Below are 23,902 nucleotides of genomic sequence, written 5' to 3'. Positions count from 1 at the left end.
CCTGCTTTTGTCCCCTACCTAGGAAACGGCACTGGGTTACAGAAGCCTTTGGCCTGCTCTGCTACAGCCATTCTTAAATACTTCTCATTTAACAGCTATTAAAAAAACCAAACCCCAATTCACAAAACTATTTATTGCCATTAGAATGACAACACACAGCTTGCTGTTGAATTCCATCACTTTCCGAGCACACATACAGTGTCTGGTACCCACAGCTTCCACCAGCCTGTGTGGCTAAGTGCTGTTCCAGGAGGCACAGTTCATCCATGCTGGCCTGCCTGCAGAATGGCTCTGGGAGAGCCTGCTTTGAGATCAGACCCGGTTTTGGTAACTTCATTTCAGAAAAAGTATGGTCACCTCTGCTCAGGAGAGACAAACAGCTGTCAGCACTCAGGAGTTACTCACTGGCACTTACCAATGGGCTCTTTAGAATATACCAACTTAGCTTTCACGTACCCTGACTGATTTTTCACCACAGTATGCAACCTGAGAGAGAAGCAGGCTATTTTCTGAAGAGGACTGAGTACCGTGGTTACTGGAGAAGTGGAAGACACAAGAACTACACTTGGCAGAGCCCACACTTGTGAAAGCAGACTACATTAACAGGTCCAGGAAGCTTATATTAACAGATTACAAGAACTTTTTCTTAACAAATTCGAATCGCAGATGCCCTGGCCATTGCATGATTTGCTCATGGTCTGCAACACAAGCTGTTCTAACGTTATATAGTATCTGAGCTACTTCTGGCAAAGCTGGCTTATTGAAAATAGGCATCTCACAGTGTTGCAGAATATCATTATTCAGACATTCAGAATAACATTATTCAGAACAGTCATCCCTTATCTTATCCAACACCACAGAAGTGCCTCCAGCCCTGTAACAGCTCCTTCAAGACAGAAAAAAACCCTAAAACAATCCCAAATCCACATTACATTAATTTTAATAACATACAAAACAAAGACATACATCTGGGAAAGTACCATCCAAACACTTGCTCCACAGGAGCTACTGATCATCTAATAACAAGACTTTCTGTAATTAACTCAACACATCAATGCCACCAAGGCTTATCTGCTCAGGGACACCCATGGCAGCAGAATCACAGAATAAGTACAGTTGGAAAGGACCTCTAGAGATCATCCAAACTAGAGTGGGCGACACAGGAATGAATCCAGGTGAGTTCTGCATGTCTCCAGAGAGGGTGACTCCATGACCTCCCTGGACAGCCTGTTCCAGTGCCCTGCCACCCTCAGTGTACAGGATTTCTTCCTCATGTTGAGGTAAAACTTGTCGTGTTTTGGTTTGCAGCTATTGCTCCTCATTCTGGGTACCACGGAAAAGAGTCTGGCACCACCCTCTTGGCACACGCCTTTGAAATCTTTATATACATTTATGAGAGCCCCTCTCAGTCTTCTCTGAACAGGCCCAGCTCCCCCAGTCTCTCCTCATAAGGAGAGACATCATCTTTGTGACCCTCCATTGGATAGATCCACTCTCCAGTAGCTCCTCTCTCCCACAGAGAAGCCCAAACCTGGACACAGAACAACAGACGTGGCCTCACTAGGGCCGACTAGACGGGGAGGACTGCCTCCCTTGACCAGCTAGACAGGCAAGGCGGGCTGTAGCCAGGCCCAACCACATTAGGAGCAGAGTAATTCCAGCTGCCTCTCCCGATGCTGGGAAACAACAGCCCCTATGGCCGACCTCTCCTCGTAACGCCGCGGTCCACGGCAGCCGCACCCGTGGGGGCTCCCTGAGGGCACTGCCCCTCCAGCCAAGGCACCCTCAGCCGCGCGCACAGCGGGCCCCACTCCTCGTCCGCACGGCACGGCCGCTCCCCGGGCTCCGCGGGGCGCGGTACCTTGTTTGACACGCGGCTCCTTGGAGGCAGGTGCTGGTCGCGGCGGGGCAGCCCGGCTGGCCGGACCGCCGGCCGCAGCTGCCCCGGCCTGGGCGGCGCCGGCGCGGGCGGTGACAGCGGCGGCAGCAGCCGCATGAGCCGCGCCGCCCGCGCGCTGCTTCTTGTTGCGGCCGCCCATGGCACCCCCGCCGCCCTGCGCGCGCGCACATACGGGCACCGCACTTGACACGGCCGCCGCCGCGTCCCATTGGCCAGCACTCCCAGCGCACGCGCGTAGGCCGCGCGGCCTGCGTCGGGTTTTCGTGCATCACCTCCCAGCGGCAAAGGGCCGGGTGTGTGCCCGGGGGGAGGGTCACAGAAGGGTCCGGCATCGGGACCGAGAGCCAGATCCAGACGGAAATCGAGATCGAGATACGGCGCGGGCCGTGCGGGCGGCTCTGGGTGCCAGAACCGGCGGGAGTCTCTGTCTCCCCTCGGGGGGCGGGGCCGGAAGGGCCCTTCTCGCGTGAGGCGTGAGGCCCTTCACGGGGCATTGTGGGAGCGCGGCCGCTAAGATGGCGGAGGCCTTTGGGGATGAGCTCTTCAGCGTGTTCGAGGAGGACGCGGCCGTCCCCGCCTCTGGCGCCAAGAAAAGCAAAACGGGCCCCGCCGAGGGTGCCAGGAGGCCGGGGTAAGGGCGCGAAGCGGGGCTGAGGCAACTATACCGGGGGCGCTCTGGCGGTGGGGGTGAGGGCCGTAACGCTGGGCCCGGCTTCTGCCGGCTTGATTGAGCTGCTGAACCCCCTCGGGACTCAATGTCTATAAGTGTCTGAAGGGAGGGTGCCGGGAGGATGCAGTCAGGCTCTTCTTGGTGGTGCCGAGCAATAGGAGAAGAGATAACGGGAAGAAACTGATGCACAGAAAGTTTCACCTGAACACGAGGAAGAACTTCTTTAGTGCGTGGGTGACTGTGCACTGAAACAGATTGCCCAGAGTTTTGGGAGTCTCTCTCACTGGACCTATACAAGTACCATCTGGACACGCTCCTGTGCAGTGTGCTCTAGGATCGTCCTGCTTGAGCATGGAGGTTGGACCAGATGACCCACTGTGGTCGCTTGCAGCCTGACCCATTCTGTGATTCTGTGAGGCACTTTCCCAGGATCCCTGGCTCTAAAGCTGTAGCCAGCCCTGGTGCTGTGGTCAGCTGGGGAGTATGGGGACCTGGTGGCCATCTTATCTGGGCGCTGGTTTGAAATTCCACGACAGTTTTTGTGGATGGACTTACCTGGGTTGTTTCCCAAGTGCAATGGGATCACGGTTTCCCTTAGCCTATCTGTTTTTTCTCCTGAAACTACATGAATAAATGAGGCAAAATGTAAATTTCTTACGTTTTTATGTTGCAGAAAACGATTGGAAGAAAAGCCTTCAGTACCAGCAATAGTAAAGCCAAAAAGGGAAGTTGAGCTTGATAGTACTGAAAATGTCTTTTTGGGAAAAAAGCCGAAATTGGAAGATGTTTTATCAGAAGATGTTAAGTAAGTGCCTGGCTTAATGTGTACGGTAGTCCTAGCAAGCCACACTGGGAACAGTTGGGAACAGTTGATAAAAAGTAGCTTTGCAGTGTTTTCATGTAAAGATGAATTTGCACAAGTTTGTTTTTCCATTATCTGTTTAAGTGAGAATGTGCTGCTAGTGCAGCCTCAGCAGTAATGAGCACTGGGTGTGTTTAAAATACTGCAGACTTGTAGATGTTTGCAGTAGAAAGTATACATTAATTTGTGGTTACTCATATGAATCGGTGACTCTTGCTCAAAGCCATCATGTTCATTTCACATACAGCAGAAGATGAGCTGGAAGTACGTGGGAGGAGACAGGCTTGCTGTGTACTATGATGTTGAAAGACATAGTTGGCTTGGGATATCGGAAGAGTAAATTGGCAAATAGGACAAACAAGGCTTTTGAGGCATGTAAGGTGGTAACTGCATTGTCATTTGGTCTTGCATTTAATTTTTCTGAAGTTCAGTGTCAGATTTTCTGTGAAAAGCTCATGAGAAGACTTCTCAAAACACTGTAAACAAAGGGTAAGTGTATAGAAGCAAAACAGAACCAGAAACAATACTTTTAAGTCATTTTCTGTGTTGGTGGTATCAGTAGAATGTATACTTGCCTGAAGTAGCTTGCTAAGTATGTTAAAACCATCAGAAATAAACAGTTTCTTGCATTGAGACATTAGGCCCTTCTTGTGGCCATGAGAGAAGGAACTGGTAAAGAAAAGAGGAGCCTTGTCCTCAGGCAGCTGCTTGAGATGCTTCAAGCTGCTTACTCTGTCTTGACTAGTAGCAGGAGTACAGGTCTTGAACTTTGTTTCATTATGTATTGAAAAAAGTTCTCATTTAATCATAAAACTTTATGGGAATAAATGTGACCCAAGTGCTGTTGTGTGGTGCAATTTTTGAGTCAATAGCTAAAGTAGATTTATATGGTAGCAAAATTTTAATTTACAGGTATTAGTCCTGGTGGTAACCTCTGCTGCCTGTCCATGCCAAGACTGTGCATCCTGTTTTTTTTGGTGTTGCAATTCAAGTAAAGGTGAAATTCAACATATTCACATTTATAAAGATCAGGATTTTTGAGTACTTGTTTTGGCAATCCTAACTCATATCTTTTTAGTTTGACAGATCTGATGCCTCAAGTAACGGTGCAGTCTGTGGACACTGTTGAAGGTTGTACACATGAGGTGAGTGCAATGAAAATGCAGATGAAAAATAGGCTTGTTTCACCTAATTGTGTGTATCCTGCCAGTATAACAGTATTTGTTATTCCGCTTGTAATTATTAGATCATAGAATCACTGAAATTTTTAGGTTGGAAAAGGCCTTTGTGGTCTAACCATTAACCTATCACTGCCAAGTCCTCCCCTAAACCTTGTTCCCAAGTGCCACATTTACACATCTCTTAAATAGCTTCAGGGATGATAACTCAACCACTTTCCTGGACGGCCTGGTCCAGTGCTTGACAAGTCTTTTCTAATGTTCAATCTCTTCATACACTTTTTAAGGTCATTTCATATCCTCCTTTTGCTTATTACCTCAGAGAAAAAGCTGTCTGCCCACCTGGGGGTGCCTGCAGTGCTCGTTAGAATTGTTGTGACCCAAGGGCAGGACCTTGTACTTGACCTTGCTGAACTTCACACCGTTGATCCAGCCTGTCCTGATACCTCTCCAGAGCTTTCCTGCACTCTAGCTGATACAGTATTTCATACTATGTTTAAGGTTGTGGGGAATTTGAAGTCTCTATCTGACACTGAGCATGCACAAAATGCACTTGAAAAATTAGTAAAATATTTTACCAGAAAAAGTTTCAATCATACTTAAAATAAAATGAGTGATTGTGAAAGACTCAAATCATAATGTTGATAGGTTTCCATATTTGTAAGGTACAAGAACATTTTGAGCACTGATGTTGAGGAGAAGAACCTACTGGTTGGTGAAACATGTTTGTGTTCGTAGTGTGATCAGAGCATTGAGGTATTCTGCTATTCTAGTTCAAGAATGAAAGACTTTCTTGTAAAGATTATTTTATGTGCAAAGTCATGAAAACTTCCGTTTTCAAGTTGTGTTCATAGACATAAATACAAATTCAAATGCAAGAAATATAAACTATTAATGTTGGGTTTTCTTAAATCATCCTGCATCCATATATGACTATCAGAAAGAGTTCATGTGAGAATCAAATACGTAAATTTTAAATTCCTTGTACTGTTATGGTCTTTTTCTCTTGTGTGCTGTTTTCCAGAACTAACTCAAGTTAATTAGGGTCACATTCAAGGGCTCTGTATCATCAGACTTCTGTAATGAAGGAACTGTATAAACATTTGCTGATAAGGGTTCTAAAGCCCATGTGTCTGTACAATTCTTGTTATTTTGAGATGTCTGGTAAAGGTTTGCCATTACTTAGTAAGTATAGAGAGCTTAAGTATTTAAAGTGATTAACTGTTAGATATTGGCAAGGAACGGGAATGTTACCAGTATAGATACAGTGTACTTGAAAAGGGAATGTTTATCAATGTGAGCTCAGTAATTACTTGAAACATCCACTGGCCGGAAGACATGATTGTGTCTTGGCCTGAAAAGCTAGTATTCCAAGGTAGCTGAAGCAGTAATATCTCACACAATACAGTAGGGATATCAGAGAAGTGAGAGAAGGAGCATTGTTGGGGCAGGAGAATAAAGAGATTAATAGAAAAACTCTTGAGAGGAAGGGATGAACCCTGGACACATGAGCTTGTAGAAACAGGATAACAGAAATTCAGATTGGTTTTCATATACTTCATATTGCCAGAAATGTCACTGCTGTGGACACAGAAATCTGCAACTGTTTTTATTTTAAATGTGTTTTGTAGGTTGCGCTTCCAGCAAATGAAGAATTCACGGGTCTGAAGCCAAGAACTGGAAAAGCTGCAAAAGTATGTGGTAGATTCCATTTCTTTTTCTTTTTGTACATGCTTTACATACTAGGTGAGAGCAGAGGAGAAAAATTATGTACTTTGTCAGTAAAGTCTGTAAAAGATAGCCTGTCATAAATAAGATTGATGTTTCTGTATTTAAAATTCTGTAGAGAAAATTATGTGGTTGAATGAGGTGGATAGGCTGTTATGATGTCCATTCTTTTTGTTACATCAGGCGGTGGCATCATTTTAGTTTCTCTTCCTAAGCTAGTAAATTAGAGAAAATTCAGTCATCAGGGCAAGATTTTCATTTGCTATGACAACAGGACATAAGCAAAGATCTTAGGTGTGGTATGAGATAAAAATATTTAAATACAAAGTCATTGCCTAATACTGGATTAGATCAGCGGAAATTACAAGTATCTGCAGGATTTAGTTCCTGTCTCTAATTTACACACTAGGTCAGTCAGAAAATTAATTAGATGTAAGTCTGTATTAAAATTCTGTAATGTTTTTGTTTTTTTCTCTTTCTAGGAATATCCATTTATTCTTGATGCCTTCCAGAGAGAAGCTATTCTTTGTGTAGATAATAACCAGTCTGTGTTAGTGTCAGCTCATACATCAGCTGGTAAAACTGTTTGTGCTGAGTAAGTACTTCTCTAACAGGCTCTAATGAAAGAACAGTGCGATGTCCGTTCTGTCACTTTCTTGTGCCGTCAGTAGCTGTTGTGTCTCAATTTCTTGATGCAACATTCAGTCCATCGGTGTTAGAATTAAATTGACTACCCTTGAATATGAAATTTACATCTTTCGTCGTTTAGTGGGTAACAAAAGGTTTAATTTGTGTTTAAGCTTAGCTTTTATTTTTAAACTGTCAAGGTGTCGCTGTATAGATTGAAATGGAAGCTTCTTCAATACAGATTTCTGTAAATCTAGAAAAAATACCTTTGTTTTCTAGCCCTTGCATAGAACTAGTAAGGACTTTCTTGTGTGGTCTTTTTTTGCTTTGTTGGAAGCACTGGTTTGCTTTAGTTGGCAACTTTGTGTTTATTGGGCAAGAAATCCTTAAAAGGTAGTGTATATTTTCTGCCAGGGTTTGGTTCAGGCAGTGAAGTGGCTTTGCTGACCTGAAGCAAGGAGTGAAGCGTACGTGAAGATATGTTAGAGCATGGCTTCAAGTAACAATAGTTTTGTTGTGAGAAAATGACAGTTTTTTAATTAAACTACATGTACTCTGGTGTCCATAAAAATCAGCTAACTTGGTGTTTAAAGGTTTTTCACTCTCCAGAGATGCATATGTAGTTGATTTAAGGTTGCACTGAACTTACTAATCTAGATATGAAGTGCTAAATGTGTTAAGAGTGTGGGTTTAAATGCTGTGAATCATTCTCTTCGTGTTCTGAATTGCGCAATTTATTTTGTTTTTAAACAAAGTCATATGCTCTGTCTTCCTGACAGCTGTTAATATGGACATTGTTTGAATACAGGTATGCAATTGCCCTGGCTTTGAGGGAAAAGCAGCGCGTGATATTTACAAGTCCAATTAAAGCTTTGAGTAATCAGAAGTACCGTGAGATGTATGAAGAATTTCAGGATGTTGGTTTGATGACTGGGGATGTCACCATTAACCCTACAGCTTCTTGTTTGGTAATGACAACTGAGGTAAGATCAGACATTAATTCTTGATCTGTGTTTTCTTCTACCCTTTTTTGATTGGGGAGGTCTAATTTTAAAGCATTAAACTTGCCCAGTTAGGGTAGAAAATGTTCTAAAGTTCGTTATGACCCATTTGAGCGTTTTAACTTTTGGTTATTTAAAAAATTAGGTAAATCTCTGTGAATTTGTACTTTTGAACTATAAGCCAGGAACTTTTGATTCTAATGTGGAGAAAGTCAGAATTTCATTTCCCGGGTGCTCAAGACACTGAGTATTTGTAAACGTAAAATGCCGAACGTCAGATTTACTGAATCCTGTGGTCAGTATTTTGTTCTAGAAAGGCAAAATGGGGAAAGCAACATCATTGAAGGATTGTTGAGTGGTTCACAGTAGGTGCTAGAGCTCCAGGAATGTGCTGCTTTTCACCTTTGGTAACAAAGTACTGCTTACAGAGTTTTGTCACGTTTCTGTTGTAGAAGTGCAGCCATGAGTTGGAGTTTTCCTCTTTTTGTCTTTACCTCAAAAGAACCAGGCAAAACTTTGGTAGGGAAAGATTAGAGAGACAGGATGATTTGATTTCTGACAAAAGATTTCCTCTTAGGATGAGGTAAAAAGAGGGCTTGCAGAAGTAGACCTGTAACAATTACCTGCCATGTAGAAGCTTGGAGAAATACGTTGTTTCATTCTTTCACGTTCCTTTCAGGGAAACCAGTTTTTCTCATGTAATGAGATTTGTTGGATTGGAATGAACTTGGAAAGCATCTCGCAACTTATCTTTAAATGCTTTTACGTTTTGTGCAAAGTATGATTTCATACACCCATGTAAATGTGAACCAAAAATTCTGGCAGTTTCTTATAAATGTTTGTGTAACACGACTGTTGTTTATTTTGTATAAAGGCACTCAACTCTTACTTCCTTTTCTAGATTTTGAGAAGTATGCTTTACAGAGGTTCTGAGGTTATGCGTGAAGTCGCATGGGTTATTTTTGATGAAATCCACTACATGAGAGATACAGGTATTCTATGCATACCATTTTTTTTTTTCCAATCATTTTTTTTTCCTCCAAGAACAATTTATTTTTCTTTCGAAGTATTAAGTCTTATTTTCTCTCTTAAAATCAGTCATCTTTCTGTATAAATTATTCAGAATTTATTTCCTACTGAATTTTTGTAATTCTGTGTTGTAGTTTGCATTTTCTTCGCCAAAGCAGAAACTATTTTGAGGGCATTTGATATGCCCCACTTGTGAAGGGGAGATTTGTTTTAGTTTTTGTCTTATTTTCTTTGTAAGCATGCTGTTCTTTGGCTTCAGGAATGAGAAGCATGCTTTAACCACATAAATTTCCCATATGCCTTTCCATTTTCAGAACGTGGTGTGGTTTGGGAAGAGACAATTATTTTGCTTCCTGATAACGTACATTATGTGTTCCTTTCTGCAACTATTCCAAATGCCCGTCAGTTTGCTGAATGGATCTGCCATCTTCACAAACAGGTTATATTTCTGATATGCTGTACCTCTATCCTTTTTGTCTTGTGACATAATACTTTCTGTTTGGTTGATAACTGGACCTTTGAGTATCTTTTTAGTCATTTTATTGCTTATAGGTGATGGTAGAGATCAGTCCTAGTTCTCTGGCTGTATTCCTGCTTTTGCAGGTGTACTGGCTGTTGCTTCTACGTGGCAACATTAAGGCTGTTTCTTCTTGTTTATTTTCCACAATTATTTAGGTACCTGCCTGATTTCAGCAAACATTCTGAGTTATGAAAGATGGTGAACATACTGTGATTTTCTGAGGGCTCCAAATTCTCCCAAAAACAAGAGGTTTTTGGGAGAATTTGGTTGAGGAGCTCTGTAAAAAGGCCATGCAGAAATAGAAAGCAAATCTTAAATCCGTGGGAAATACTATATATGCTTGCAAGCAAGTGGGAAAAGTGTAATTTAAGAAACCTATCCTGTCCTGTAACTTTTGGGTTTTAAATTCTATTCTGTTTTTTTTCTAAGATGCGATTTTATAGCAAAGAATTTGTGGATTAGAACTGGGGAATTTGTTATCACCAAGAGGTTGGTCCAAATTTAAAAATATCCTGGAGATTGATTCTTAAGTTGTTTGTGATGAAGGGAGTATAACATAAAAGATGTCTGTTTAAACTTGGCACAAAACCTTGACTTTGTTTTGTAGAACATTAAATTGCCGGTTTTTTAAAAGCAGATTTATGCAATATTTAATGTTTTAAAGGAAGTGTTTGTTTTTTTCCTAAACAAGTCTTCTTGATGCATTGAAACCTTAAATGCTCATGAAAGTCTACTGTGAGTCTTTTTTAGGTGTTTCAGAAATACTTCAGGCTTTTTTTACAAAATAGAAATTAACAGGTTTTCATTTGATTTTTAGAAGGTGTTAATATTTCAAGCCTGTCTAATAATGCAGAAAGAAACACTGCCTGTCCTTACTTTTTTGTATTCGTGAGAAAGAATTTTTATAGCCATCTTCAGAGTTCTAAAACATTTGCAAACTTTCATTTTCTTAAACAATGTCGTTAGTACAAAATCCATATTCAGGATAGAAAATTTTCTATCTTAGCTTCAAAAGCCTTACTTTCTGGTTTTTAAAAAGTTGTATTTTAATTGTAATGTATTAGATTTTCCATCAAGCAAGTGATATTACAATGCAATTATAAAATATTTATGTGAATTCTTTCTTTATAGCCTTGCCATGTGATTTACACTGACTATCGACCCACTCCACTGCAGCATTATATATTTCCAGCAGGAGGAGATGGACTCCATCTGGTTGTTGATGAAAATGTAAGGATTGCTCCAGTTGTTTGAAAGATTGTTTTCCTCACTTAACAGTCAAAAGCTTGAGCTCTTGCAAAATTTGGATAGGCTGTATAAAGGATGTTTTTGTTAAAATTAAGTACAAGCGGGTAATGGTGATCTCTGAATTGCTTTTAGATTTTTGGAGTCTTACACAAGAAATTGATATTATTATCTAATGTCATGCAATCAGCTGAGTAATACTTCCCTGAGCTGTCTTAAGTGCCCACATTCTTGCTTGTTTCCTAAAATGTGTGCTGCTTTTTGTACATCTGCAGAGTAGTTGATTTCCTTGTACTGTTTCTCACTCAAAAGAAAATGCAGGGGCATGTAAATTCGACTTTAGTCAAGGGGGCAAAATATTTTTGTTTCTTCAGGTATTTTTCAACGAACAAGTTCTTTAAAATTTATCATTAGCTCACTTAGCAGTAGCTGATGCCATAAACAGTAGTGCTGCACTTGAAGATAGGTCTTCATTGGGCAGTGTAGTTTTATGTGGACATTCCTAAAAGTCAGTTTTGGTACTGTGTCATTTAGCAGGTCTGGCATGGTGGATAATGTGGTGGATAGAACAATGAGCAGTAACTTCAGAGACACCAATGTAATTCTGAGCTGTGACACTGACCTAGTAAACTCTTTTGATAGCTTATGAATTGTTTTTGTCCTTCTGCCTGTGTATGTATGGGGTAATGGTACTGGCTGTGCAAAGTACTAGGTATTTTTAAGTGGGCTGTGTAAGTAACTCCTTACAAAGTTTGTGTTTTACATCTAGGGAGATTTCAGAGAAGATAATTTTAATACAGCAATGCAAGTGCTTAGAGATGCAGGAGACTTAGCAAAAGGGGATCAGAAAGGCAGGAAAGGAGGAACAAAAGGTGAGTTTGAACCCATTCTGAGGTAATTTTTGGTATAAATGTTTTCTGAAGTTCTGTGCAACTTGTGCTTGTGTTTCAGTTACTCCATAAGATACTTTTTGTTGCAAAATTTAATTTAAATGAATGTAATCTTCCTGCAGGTCCTTCAAATGTTTTTAAGATTGTGAAGATGATCATGGAAAGGAATTTCCAACCTGTGATTATTTTCAGCTTCAGTAAGAAAGACTGTGAAGCCTATGCACTTCAGATGACAAAGTTAGATTTCAATACAGGTACAGATAAATCCAGTCGAATTCTATTCACAGATGTAGTTTGATGTGAAATACTACTTTTCCTGTTGAACATCTTGTGTAAAACCAAAAGGAGAATACATAACTGCTTTATTCTTTTACTATGCTGGTATCTCAAGCTGTATTCGGTAGGAAGGTGTTGGTGTACAGAGTACTTGGTCATCGCAATGTTGAACTGTTCATTGATTTTAACTCTATTTCTTGCTTCAGTATGCCATTTATTGTAATAATAATATAAGAGTTGCTAGAAAATTCTGTCTGTAATGGGAGAAGACTGATCATAACAAAAGTATTTCCGAAAATTTTCATGTTATGTTCATTAGAAAAATAGTATACTCTCAAAGTCCAAACAATGGTGTAACAAACCACTAGACTGTTTTTTCTTGACAATGCAACCCAGTTTTCTTTCTTTCGTTCTTCCTCCTTCTCCTCAAAGTAAAAACCAAAAGGTAATTAAAGATGTTTTTCGTCTTGGACTAAGACCAAGGTTTGCAAATAAGTTAAAGCTCATCACTTCTTGGAAAGCTAAAGAGTTTTAACAAAAATAAGGAATTTGTTGTAAGTCAGTGTACTGTTTCATGTTTGTGAAATGTTCAGGGTTCTTGCTTGCTTACTTACTTGCTCCAATCATTGCACATTTTGGTTCAGTGTTGCAGAATAGTCAGAAAATATAGTCAGAAAATTTTCTGTCAGAAAATATAAAGATAAGTGTAAATGCAGAGGTGCATTTTCATGTTTTCTTCAGAATCACACCTTTGAATGTATATTCTTGATATTCATACTACTTAGTGGAAACAGTGTAAACTTTGAGAGTTAATAGGGAGGAGCCTTTATGTCCATTCGGACAGGGACTAGTAGGTGGAAGAGGAGCAGGGGAGGTTTATGAAATAGGCAGGGAGCACATAAAACTGATAAATCCCAAGCTTGGAAGTAGCTGAAGTTTGGACTATTCTGAAAGGTTTGTTCTAGTTTTCTTTTTCCTGATCATCTGCTTCTGCTTACCATTTGGCTCCTCTAGGCTTACTGAAGTCTTGATAATCTGACCCAGTGCAGGTGGTTTTGTGTAGACTTCACAGTATTCCACTCAATTTTTATTGTACACTTTTGTAAATATTAGAATGTGGTGTCACTTTATTTACAGCTGGTATTAGCCTTCTACATTTTGTGATAATTTAAAAATTGCCTTCTTAGATGAAGAAAAAAAGATGGTTGAAGAAGTCTTCAATAATGCAATTGATTGTCTCTCCGATGAAGACAAAAAGCTTCCTCAGGTGAGTGGAGATTGAACAGGGTTCTTTTGAATAGAGTTGAATTGCTCTGTCCTGTTTTCTGCAACCTGTGAAGCTGAGGGTGTTTTGTAGATGGTATAGAAATTATAAAACTGGATAATCTCATTCATCTCCCCATGTTGTTCTTGTCATTATGAAAGAGGTGATAAGGATTCCTTGCAGTTGCGATTCCAGCAGATGATGTATGTCAGAATTAACAGTGGAGTTCCTACCGCTTGTTTTATTTTTTCCAATTATGTTTTTAAGTTAACATAAGAGTTTATCAAGCAGTAGACCTGGTTTAAAACAGTCCAGAAGTAGTTCAAGTCAGAGTGCAGTGTGCACTTACTAGTTATTGATTCCTGACACTTTCAAAAAGTCACATTGATGCATCTGCAGTCTAATTTTTTGTATAATGACTAAACATAGTGATGTTTTCCTATCTTTACAATGGAAAAATACAAGCTTCTAAGCAGACAGAATATTACAAGATTAAAGGGGTAGTCATTGTATTTTAAATTGGGAAATGGTGAATTACATGAACACTGAGGGCAATGTTGAGGCTTTCCATGCAAATTTTAGTAACAAATGCTAAAATTTGTTTGCTGGTGTTTGGTACGTTTCTTCTCAGGTTGAACATGTGCTTCCCCTCCTGAAACGAGGAATTGGTATTCATCATGGTGGTTTGCTTCCTATCTTAAAAGAAACCATAGAAATTCTTTTCTCAGAGGGCCTAATAAAGGTATGTTTTATGTCCGTCAGTAGTTTGTTCTCTGTTGTGAATACATGGCTGGTAATCCTGAAAATCCAAGAGGTACGCTTTAGCTCAGGGTGTATGCTAGTATTACAGTGGAGATCTACACAATTGCAGCTGTAGTTTTAAGTGTTCCAGATTGTATTCAGAAGTGTTTGAACTTACAGTGTCTAACTTAAATATTTTCTTCAACTGTTTTATGTTACATCTTGCTCCTATAAATGACAATGGACAATTGCCAAGCTGATTGTTGGTTGTTCTAAGGAGAAATACTCAGAAAAATGTAACCTTAGGTCAATTTCATGGTTTTTTGGGATAGCTAACTCCTATTTTCTCCTTGCAAACTTGAATATTGAAATTAATTAGTATTATTAATTAATATAATTTGCACTCCATTATGGTTTTTTTGGAATCTTTCATTTGTCCCATCTATTTAGTTTTCATGCTTTCCCAGGAAAAATAAGGGAAGAAGGAAAGATGGTTTTAGTCCAGTTTTTAAGTATTGAATATGCCTGTGTTCCCTGTATTGACTGCACAGATATGTTCAAATCCAGAGGGGTTCTGTGTAGCAATCTCTGACTATTTTCATCCTCTTTTGAGATCATCTTTTTTTGCTATATTAACTTCAGTCTGTTTATTTAGGCCTTATTTGCAACAGAGACTTTTGCTATGGGAATTAATATGCCAGCCAGAACTGTGCTGTTTACAAGTGCCAGTAAATTTGATGGAAAAGATTTCCGATGGGTAAGTGATAAACAGGTTCTGTAGAATAATTGAGTTCTTTAAACCTTACTAGGATTAAATTTGCGCTTTATGTGTTCACCTCAATGTAGTAGAAAACACTTTTTCTTTCGAAAATCTTCATATCTAATCCGGTTACAGTTAATACACAAATTTCTGAAGACAAGGTTCCTCAGATTATCCATGAGATTGTTTAATAGACACATCAAAAGGGAAACAAACACAGGTTAGCAGCAGACACTGGATTAGACTAAGACTTTTGCACAACTTGTCCAAAACTGTGAGACCCAAATATTTTATTCTGTGTCAGAGAACTGTGGAGAATAAATGGACTTGATAACCTATCCTAATGATCCCTAATTTTGACAGACCTAAGAAAAGAGATCATTTACCTTGGGAGAGTATTGTTTTGTTACAACAGAATTTTTTTGCATAATTATAAAATTTTAGACATTAAAATGTGGTATGTGGTTTACTTAAAATAATAATGATGTCTTGCAAGTCACCACAGCAAAGCTTTATAAGAGCCAAGGCTCATCCTTCAAAGGTGGGAAAATTGTGGTGAACAGGACAAGTGACTTGACCTATGCGTTATGAAGTAAACATTTCTTCGATCTTAGTTTGGGTTGTTCAGTTTCACTATTCATTCTGATTGCATGTCTGTAAGATATGTATAAGAATGGGTTACCTTTGAGATAGCAGAAATGTGGAACTTCTGAAATTATTTAGCACAGTTCACTTAAGTAGTTTTTGAAATCTGACTCTAAGTGAAACCTGGGGAGTTGTTGAGATTGCAGTTCCACAGATGACAAAACCCGTGTTTTATAACTTGCTGAGACATAGGTAACCAGTTGTAGCTGCCTCTTGCCATGTCCCAGTTCTTTATAAACTTCAATTTCACATATAGGAGGCATAAAAATACTCCTTTTGCAAGTGTGAGTATATTAATGTTAGTCTTGAATAATTTGAATGAAATGATACATTACTTGAAGATGATGAAGGTGCATTATCAGTATGTTGAAGATAAATTGTGTCTTCACCATTCTCAGCAACCTTCCATTATAAAAGACATTAGTAAAACGGTTTTTGTTCTTGCTTAAATGATGCACCATGATATGGAGCTGTAAGAGCAGTAGTTGACTTTTACAGCTGACTATGTTGTTCATAGTAATGGATTTATATAATTACTTCATGGTAGTTATGACTAATGAAGTCAATCTGATAACTCTTAGATAACTTAGATAAGTCTTTGCTAATTTTTACACATCGTGTCAACTTACTGTGCAATTGTAATTAGCACTTTGTGTTCTTGCTATTTTCTTGATGTTTGTTAATTGCTTTTTCTCATTTTATTGTAGATATCCTCAGGTGAATACATTCAAATGTCAGGTCGTGCAGGACGCCGAGGTATGGATGACAGAGGAATAGTAATTCTTATGGTGGATGAAAAAATGAGTCCAACGATTGGCAAGCAGCTTTTGAAGGTAGGGGAGACATTATTTTGTTTCTATTCTCCCAACAAGGTTATGCTCATTTGAATAATGTTATGTGGAAAATTAACCACCTTAGATGAGAATATCATGCAGGTAGAAGATGACAGCTCCTAAACGTAGCTTTCAGCGAGTTCTCATAGGAGTTTCTATTGTGAAACAAAGTTAGAAGACTAGTACCATCCTAATTTGTACAAAAGTAGTATCATCCTTCTTGGTATAAAAGGCCTGTCAGGCAGGACAAGTAGAGCTGTATCCTGTTTTCTAGTGATAGCACTACTTCTTTAGTATTCTGTTTGTTTCTTGCTGACAGCAGTGAATTTAAGGGTTATGCTGAACTAGAAGGTTTGAGCTTTCACAAGAGTTATTAAATTCTTGGTTCTGTGATGAAATGAAACTTTGTTAATAGGCTGTCAATGTGATAGACAAAATGGACAAGGTTATGCAAAAATGAGGTAAAGAAGAAGAGTGAAATGGCTGTCAGTGTGCTCAAATCAGCTATGGAGAAATAGACAGTTCCTGCAGAAAATGTTGAGTTTGGAAATTAAGAGATTGAAAAAACTATAATGGGAGATTATTACACTAATACCCTCTTGCTTTGTAATTTGAATATGAAATACCGTACTCATTACACTTCTGTTTAAATTCCATGGCACAAATAACTACAAAGAAATACAGTAATCTATTGTGTGAGTTGCCTGTCTTAGGCTGCTTACATTAATTGTGCACACATGTTAAAATAGAAAACCTGGGGAGTTACAATGCACTCTGTTTAGGAGCTTGTAGCCTTGGTGCAAATAGCAGGTCATTCGTGTGCACATAGCAGGTCATTTCTCAAAAACAGCATTTACAGTATTACTGGACTTAGTATAAATTGGGAATCATCTCAAGTCAGCATCAGGTTATGTTAACAAAAGGCATGTAGTTGTTGCAAAGAAATGGAGATCCCAGTGTTTTTCATTCAGGCAAATTAGAAACAAGGGGAAAAGTCCATAAATGGCTGCTGTTAATTATGCAGATGAGGATTCTTTGTTGTGTGTCGTGATCTGTCAGTGCTACCTGCAAATTCATAATACATTATATTTGTAAATATGTACATTACATGTACCCTTTATACACAGGTACTATTTTCCTTCTTAAAGTCAGAATTTTTATGAATGCTGCATTATGGCGTAATCATTATAGCCAGAAATCAGTAAAATAAATTTCAGAAGTATTCTTGTATGGTAGCATTAGGTTTTGTGTTAATTTCTTAGTCTTGATTTGATTTGTGTTTTCTCAGTGGAGCGTGCCTATATTTATTCCTTCACATGCACTCTTAATGCATGTGTACATCTCTGAGATGTATGAAGACTTAAGTTTTTTAACTGGGTTTTTTTGAGTTTTTAAGGCTGTTTAAGAAAACAGATGTAATTTTGTGTCATACTTACTTTTAAAAAGGTTTTACACATTTGTACTTCCACAGCCGAAAAATAAAGAGCAGGATATACAAAGTGGGAGAACCAAAAGGGAATCCTTATAAATAGTATTTATAAAAAAGTCCACAAAAAAACTAATTTATATGAAATAATTGTTAATAGCTTAAGAAAAAATGGTATTTCAAGTAATTATCTTTATGTTAAGAGATTATAAACTCACCTGTTCAGAAGGTGGGGTTTTTTTTTTAAAGTTTGAAAATTCAACAGTTTGAGAACTATTGAACTTAATCTGAATGAAGTACGACAGAAAAGGAAGTAGTAGATCACTTACCTTCTCTTTGATACTACCCCTGGGTTTTAGATTTTAAGGAAATAATAAAGAATATTTCCTTCATTGAAACTTCAAGACCTTTGATTTTTCCCCCTTTTGAATTATAAGGAAACAAATGGGAAAAATAATGGCAACGTTTTTGCTTTCTATGTTATCTCTTGCTTCTTACCCACTGATCTAAATGAGTTAATGTATTTCATTAATTTTTGACACTATTTCACTAGTGAGCAAAGACTGAATTTTAGATTTTTCTGAAAAAGATCAGAAGGGGCTAAAATGAAGGTATTGATGTTTCTGTAGCTTCTGTAACTAGCCAATTGCTGTAAAGGCAGTAAAAGTAATCTTTTATGAAATGAGCAGTACAGCACAAAAAAAATCCTGCTTCTTATTTTCCTTCTTAAGTACAAAGCGTCTAGAGGAAATTCCATGTCAAGCAGGCCAAGAAAATCTATACAGACTAAAATTTCTACTACATTTACAATTCACAGTCATCATTAAGTATGTCTCAGTTTTTACTTACTGATGGTATTTGTGTAAGATTGTGGATATGTCTCATAGTAGTGTTTTACTTTCAGAATAAGCTAAAGATTTATAGGAAAAACTCCAGAAGAAATAAATTAGCTGTATTGAGAATGATAGAACACTTACATAAAACATTTTTATCATAGCTCTTCAACCCTAATGATTGTCTGATCCAAACCATTTCCTGAACACTAGAGCAAAACATCTAGGAATCCTGTTGTCAGCTGCCTCCCCCTGCGGTCGGTGAAATGAGAGCTTTGAGCGTATTGGTACCAGCAGCATTGCTGCAGCTGTGCTGCTTGGCTGTGGCACTGTTCATTGCGACATTGTGTACAGTACTCCAGACTTACATTCAGCATTCCGTTCTTAGATGGACTTCTTACAAGGGAGATTTGTAAATATTTCTTAAACTCAGTAATGTACATTTGTCTTTTGCAGTGTAACTAGGTTTTTTTGTTTATCCTTAGCATTTACTTGACCACTGAGTATTTACTAAACTTGCATAAATCTGTAAACTTAAATGCTTACAACACTGTTGGGGCAGCTTTCTGAAGATGGTAAATTGTAATTTTACAATTTGCATAATACTAAGAGATACTTGATTGGAATTTTTTGTTGTTGTTTCCTTTCCTTACTTAAAATCTTTAGCTATATTGTGTTAGTTTAGGTAGGAAGTGTAAAGTTTCTTCTTGATGCTAGATGGCCTTTGAAATCAGTGTACCATCTCTCCAGATGGAACTTGGCCATGCTACAAGGATATATTCCTGCAGAGATAGTTGATAATTTGTTATGTCTCTAAAAGACAAAATCTTGAGCTAACTATGTTACTGGAATGGATGTTTGTACTCTGAAAGAAAATGTGCTGCATAAGTAGATTTTTGAACTTTGAATTTGAGCCTATCAGTGCTTTGCATCTACTCACTCCATTACAGGAGAAGATAGATGGACTGAAAAATTCAAAGAAAACATAGAATCATCAAGGTTAGAAGAGACCTTTAAGATCATCAAGTCCAACTGTAAACCCAGCGTTTACTAGTGCAAGCCCTAAACCACTAAACCATGTTACCCAGTGCCAGATCCAGACACCTCTAAAACACTTCCAGGGATGGTGACTCCACCACCTCCCTGGGCAACCTGTTCCAGTGCCTAACCACCCTGACAGTGAAAGTTTTTTCTAATATCTAACCTGAATATCCCCTGTCCCAGTTTAAGGCCATTTCTTTGGGTCTTCTCACTGTGGGCACAATAGAAGAGACTGGACCCCACCTTACTAACAACCTCCTTTCAGGCAGTGGTAGAGGGCAATGAAAATTCATTCCCCTGAGCCTCCACTTCTCCAGGATAAACACTCCCAGCTCCCTCAGGTGTTCCTCATAAGACTTTATCTCTAGATGCTTCATGAGCCTTGCTGTCCTTCTCTGGACACGGTCCAGCACTTCGAAGTCTTTTTTGAAGTGAAGGGCTCAGAACTGAACACAGGACTCGAGGTGTGTTCTCATCAATGCCAATCCTTTCCCCAGTCCTGATGGCTACACTATTCCTGATACAAGAATACATTCATCTATCAAGGTAAAAAATTCGTTAATATGCTTTCTTGTCATTTGCCTATGGAACATAAAATGCCCTGATGCCAAGCTGTAGGAGATACTCCACTAGCTGCATCTGATTCCTTGGCAGGGCCTTCATTTTATAGAGCTGGCTGTACCATCCTTATGTGGCCTGTATGCTGCCATTAAAAGTCTCTTCGCATTTTACTTGAATTCTGAAGTTGTTTTATTGTACCAGGCAAATGAGCACAACAGCAATTCAGACAGTTCAATAGTTTTCTCTGGAAGCATCAGCTTAGCATGCCATCTTAATTACATTATGGTACTTTGGTTTGACTCAGAACTTACTTCAGAGGAAGGAAAAGCCTCAGGAGTTGAGAAATTTACCAAATCATACATCAGGAGAGAAAAACTTCAGCTGGAGGTTGGCACTAATACTTGTTGGAAAAGACATTGCAAAACCTTAAAGTAACAGATTGTCCGTAGTGGTTTGAGGACAGTAAAACATTTTTCTAAAGTTGTGACGTAGGTAAGAATCACAATGAAACAAGTGTTTTGGATGTTTTATAAAATGTATTTACATAAAAATAATATTAATGTGAAATAATTGTTTTTCTGTAAACTGCCAACCTTTTCTTGTCCTTACGAAGTATGCACTGCAGGAATTTTCCAGGCTTTGATTCAGGAACGTACTTAACTTTTAACCTTAATTTAAAATCGCCTTAAAGTCAACAAGGTTTTAGCATGAAATCCCAGAGATAAGGGAAATGGATAATCAAACACCTTTGTGAACAGGGTCACGAAGATAAACAGTCTATACAGTTCTGTATATAATCATGCAAGCCAGCAGATGGAAGAGAACAGCAAATAACTGTTCTTGCTGATGTTTGCAACCAAAACGTAGGAAAATGGAGTGTATCAAATGGTATGTAAAATGGTTTGTCATTCTTGAACTTCGCCTCAGGATTTTCAAGAGCCTGTAGGACTAAGCTAATTGTATTATTTATTAATTGTGGTTGCTGCTTGTTAATACCACAGAATACTTCAAGTTTTATTAGTTCAGTCTGTGGAGAGCAGTTTTCCTCCAGATTTTTGGGAAATTTACTTCAGTAAACTCATCACTATAATGTGAATGTATTTTGGCTGTCTAAGCTAGATTTTTTCCTTTGCCTTCTTATTCTTAAAAAGGATAAGTTTGAGATGAACAGACGACAGATACTTTTTAAAATTTATTTTTGTATTAACATTTTATAGAATTAGATAGTCTTTGCTAGGGCACACTTTCCCTTTAAGTTAAAACATACTGCATATTTACTGAAATTGTAAAGTGTCATAAAATAAATGCATCACTGTCCTGATACCTATAGTGGCAAATCTGTTGAGGATCTGAGCTAGCTGCTTCTTGTAGATAGAGATAGTATTTACTTTTTCCAAAACCAAGGAGAAGACCAGAACTTGGAGTTACCAACCTGAAGTCAAACTGATGGCTACAACAGTAGAACCTACTTTATTAAAGAGGGTAAATGACTGCAAATTTCTGTCATTCAGAACTGACTTGAGAAGGTAGTATTTGCAGGCGAGAGAAACAGAGGTACATTGTTTTCCTTTTAAGTCTCTTGTTACAACTGGAGCATGTGTTGAACCCCAGCCTGAGGTATTTTCACCAGCAAAGCCAGCTGAAGCAGTATTTTGCCACCCACAGTGGCTTCTGTTTGTTGGTGTAACTGGTTTTGGGGCAAAGCAGTGAGCCAGATTGGTAATATATTTGTGTCTAAAATAGCTGTTTACCATTGCCTATTAAAAATAACCTCACAGAACAGTTTTTTTATTGGTTTTGCAGCTGTGCTAATGTAGTTCAGGGTAATTCTGCTGTCAGTGTAACTACAGGGGGGTTTTTTATATTTCTGAGGGAGCACTGAATATTCCTGTGGTTATTTGATTACCGATATATGGAAAAAAGCATGTTATTATTTCACAAGAGGCGTTTCTTTGTCATAAAGATGTATCAAGCAGTCACTTGCATTTTTATTTAATGAGGGTTTTAATAGAAATTCGTAGCAATGACTGTTACAGACAGCTAAGTGTACTTATTTTCCCTTTATGATGAAAAAAGTGAAAGATCTTTATCTTTTTAACTATTATCAGTTTGTTCTGTTCTTTGCTCTTTTTGTAAGTGTTTTATTATTTCCTTCCTGGAAACTCAGTGATTCAATTTATTTCTGGAAACACTGATAATTAAATGAAATTGTCAGTGGACCAAAATGGTGTAAATGATGTCCTGTATTGTATCAAATTTCATCATTATGAAAGACACTTTATTGTTGCTTCGCAACATGGCTCTTTGATCTTTGTTACCTCATAATGTCTCTATGAATTAATTATTTTCAGACAGTATTTGCCATTTGATATTCCCATGACAGGCTGGAGAGCAAGAAATTTATGTGCAGAATTTGTTCCTCTCTCTTAATGGGAACATATTTAAAAACGTAAATATTTTTCTCCTGCTGTAAGAGAGAACAGAGGGAGTAACCCTTACCAAATGTACGTCTTGCTCAACACTACATGCCATAGTGCAGCAATGACAACTCTCACATCTCTGGTTAGACAAGGCTTCCAAGTCTTAACAGTAATAAAAAAAAAGAAAAAATACTATTTTTATCAATTCCATGCAATAATCTTCCTCATCCCAATCTTCCTATCTTACTCGTTTATGTGGGCAAGAAATGGTTGTACTGGTAAATACTGAATGGCCTGTTGGATTGCTTGGTTGTGTAAAGAAGAGGATCCGCTCTCAAATTGTTGGCAGTTAAACAGGGGACACTGTACAGCAGCTCTAATTTTCAGATTCTCATACTTTTTTGTAGCTTTTGACTAAATTATTTCTGTAGTGAATTGTTTATGTTCACGTTCCTGATTTTTAACATTATCAGCTTAATCCAGTCATTGTTTTGCAACCCAAGTCTTGGAAAACTTGAAAGGGTGCTTCTGTTAAGTTAGCTTAAATTTCTTGAGAAATGGTTGCAAGTGCAAAGTAGATCATTGATTTCTGAGAACTTTAGTTGATACATGCAGGCTATGCTTATGTATCCAGGCAATTGTCATCCAGAGGGAGGAAAAGCTTGCAAAGTCATTCTGCTGTCTAAAAACTATTCAGAAAAAAAGTCTGTTGCTACAGTCTTGTTGAATATTTGAGGTGAGGAGGACTGCCCTCTCTCAAGGAATGAGAAGCAGGATTACTTGCAGAAACGAGGCTGGAGAACTGGGACGATAGTTCTTCAACAGCAGTAAGTCATGGATGCAGTGCATGTTTGAAAGTGACTTATTGATGCCTGTTAAAGCCAGTCTTTCTTGTCAACTCTTTTTGCAGCTCTGATTAGGCTTTTGCCTGATCTTCTGCATTGACTGGTTGGCGGTTCGTTCTTTGCCTAATGTGGAGCTTCTTCTGTGGAGGCAAGGGCGAGGCTTCCTCAGACACTGAGAGGTGTTGAGGGAGATGATGGTGTAGCCTAGTTTATTGAAGAAAACGTTGTATTTTGGCAGGAGGGCCTGTGGTAGAGGGTGAACTAAGTGCTTCACAGTATTCTTAAGAAAGTAATCCATTTGGGAGCCAATGGCAAAAAGGTTGAGCAGACAAAGAGGTTTCAAGAGGAGCAAACCATCATGGAGAAAATATAAGTTAAAACTGATTTGCATCTTATTGGCAATAAGCAAAATCCAGCATAGCTAACACTTTATATTGTCAAGGCTCTTTGAAAGTAAGTTGGGAAGGAAAAGCCCACCTTCCCTCCCCTCCTGTTAATTGCTTCTCTCCACCATGTGTATCTGACAGGTGACTTTAGGTAAGCACTAATTGTCTTTGCAGTAACTTACCATGGCCATTTTTAGTATTTACCATAAAAGGCTGATTGT

The 23,902-nt window shown here is 38.6% G+C and overlaps 2 protein-coding genes across 3 annotated transcripts in view; one reads left to right on the top strand and one right to left on the bottom strand.

Moving 5' to 3' along the window:
* Nucleotides 1-2,060, bottom strand: part of DHX29 (DExH-box helicase 29) — a 29,065-nt gene extending 27,005 nt beyond the window's left edge. Inside the window, exon 1 of the mRNA XM_042028341.1 lies at nt 1,862-2,060. Coding sequence (XP_041884275.1) covers nt 1,862-2,039 — 178 coding nt within the window. The 5' untranslated portion in view covers nt 2,040-2,060. The remainder of the gene's footprint in view (nt 1-1,861) is intronic.
* A 313-nt stretch (nt 2,061-2,373) lies between these two features.
* Nucleotides 2,374-23,902, top strand: part of MTREX (Mtr4 exosome RNA helicase) — a 42,124-nt gene continuing 20,595 nt past the window's right edge. The window contains exons 1-15 of one of the 2 annotated variants that reach the window (XM_042028344.1): nt 2,374-2,531; nt 3,244-3,375; nt 4,511-4,577; nt 6,242-6,304; nt 6,821-6,933; nt 7,774-7,948; nt 8,868-8,958; nt 9,310-9,434; nt 10,647-10,745; nt 11,530-11,632; nt 11,773-11,904; nt 13,114-13,193; nt 13,822-13,932; nt 14,587-14,688; nt 16,044-16,169. In XM_042028344.1, the coding sequence (XP_041884278.1) occupies nt 2,416-2,531; nt 3,244-3,375; nt 4,511-4,577; nt 6,242-6,304; nt 6,821-6,933; nt 7,774-7,948; nt 8,868-8,958; nt 9,310-9,434; nt 10,647-10,745; nt 11,530-11,632; nt 11,773-11,904; nt 13,114-13,193; nt 13,822-13,932; nt 14,587-14,688; nt 16,044-16,169 (1,635 nt within the window). In that variant the 5' untranslated portion in view covers nt 2,374-2,415. The remainder of the gene's footprint in view (nt 2,532-3,243; nt 3,376-4,510; nt 4,578-6,241; nt 6,305-6,820; nt 6,934-7,773; nt 7,949-8,867; nt 8,959-9,309; nt 9,435-10,646; nt 10,746-11,529; nt 11,633-11,772; nt 11,905-13,113; nt 13,194-13,821; nt 13,933-14,586; nt 14,689-16,043; nt 16,170-23,902) is intronic. The other variant, XM_042028343.1, reaches the window with a different exon arrangement.

Source organism: Corvus kubaryi, unplaced genomic scaffold, assembly GCF_017639235.1.
Source record: "Corvus kubaryi isolate FWS band 111438036 unplaced genomic scaffold, C.kubaryi_AGA036_p1.0 37308, whole genome shotgun sequence".
Taxonomy (NCBI): domain Eukaryota; kingdom Metazoa; phylum Chordata; class Aves; order Passeriformes; family Corvidae; genus Corvus; species Corvus kubaryi.
Note: the sequence above shows the minus strand (reverse complement) of the source record. Positions and strands in the feature narration are given on the sequence as shown.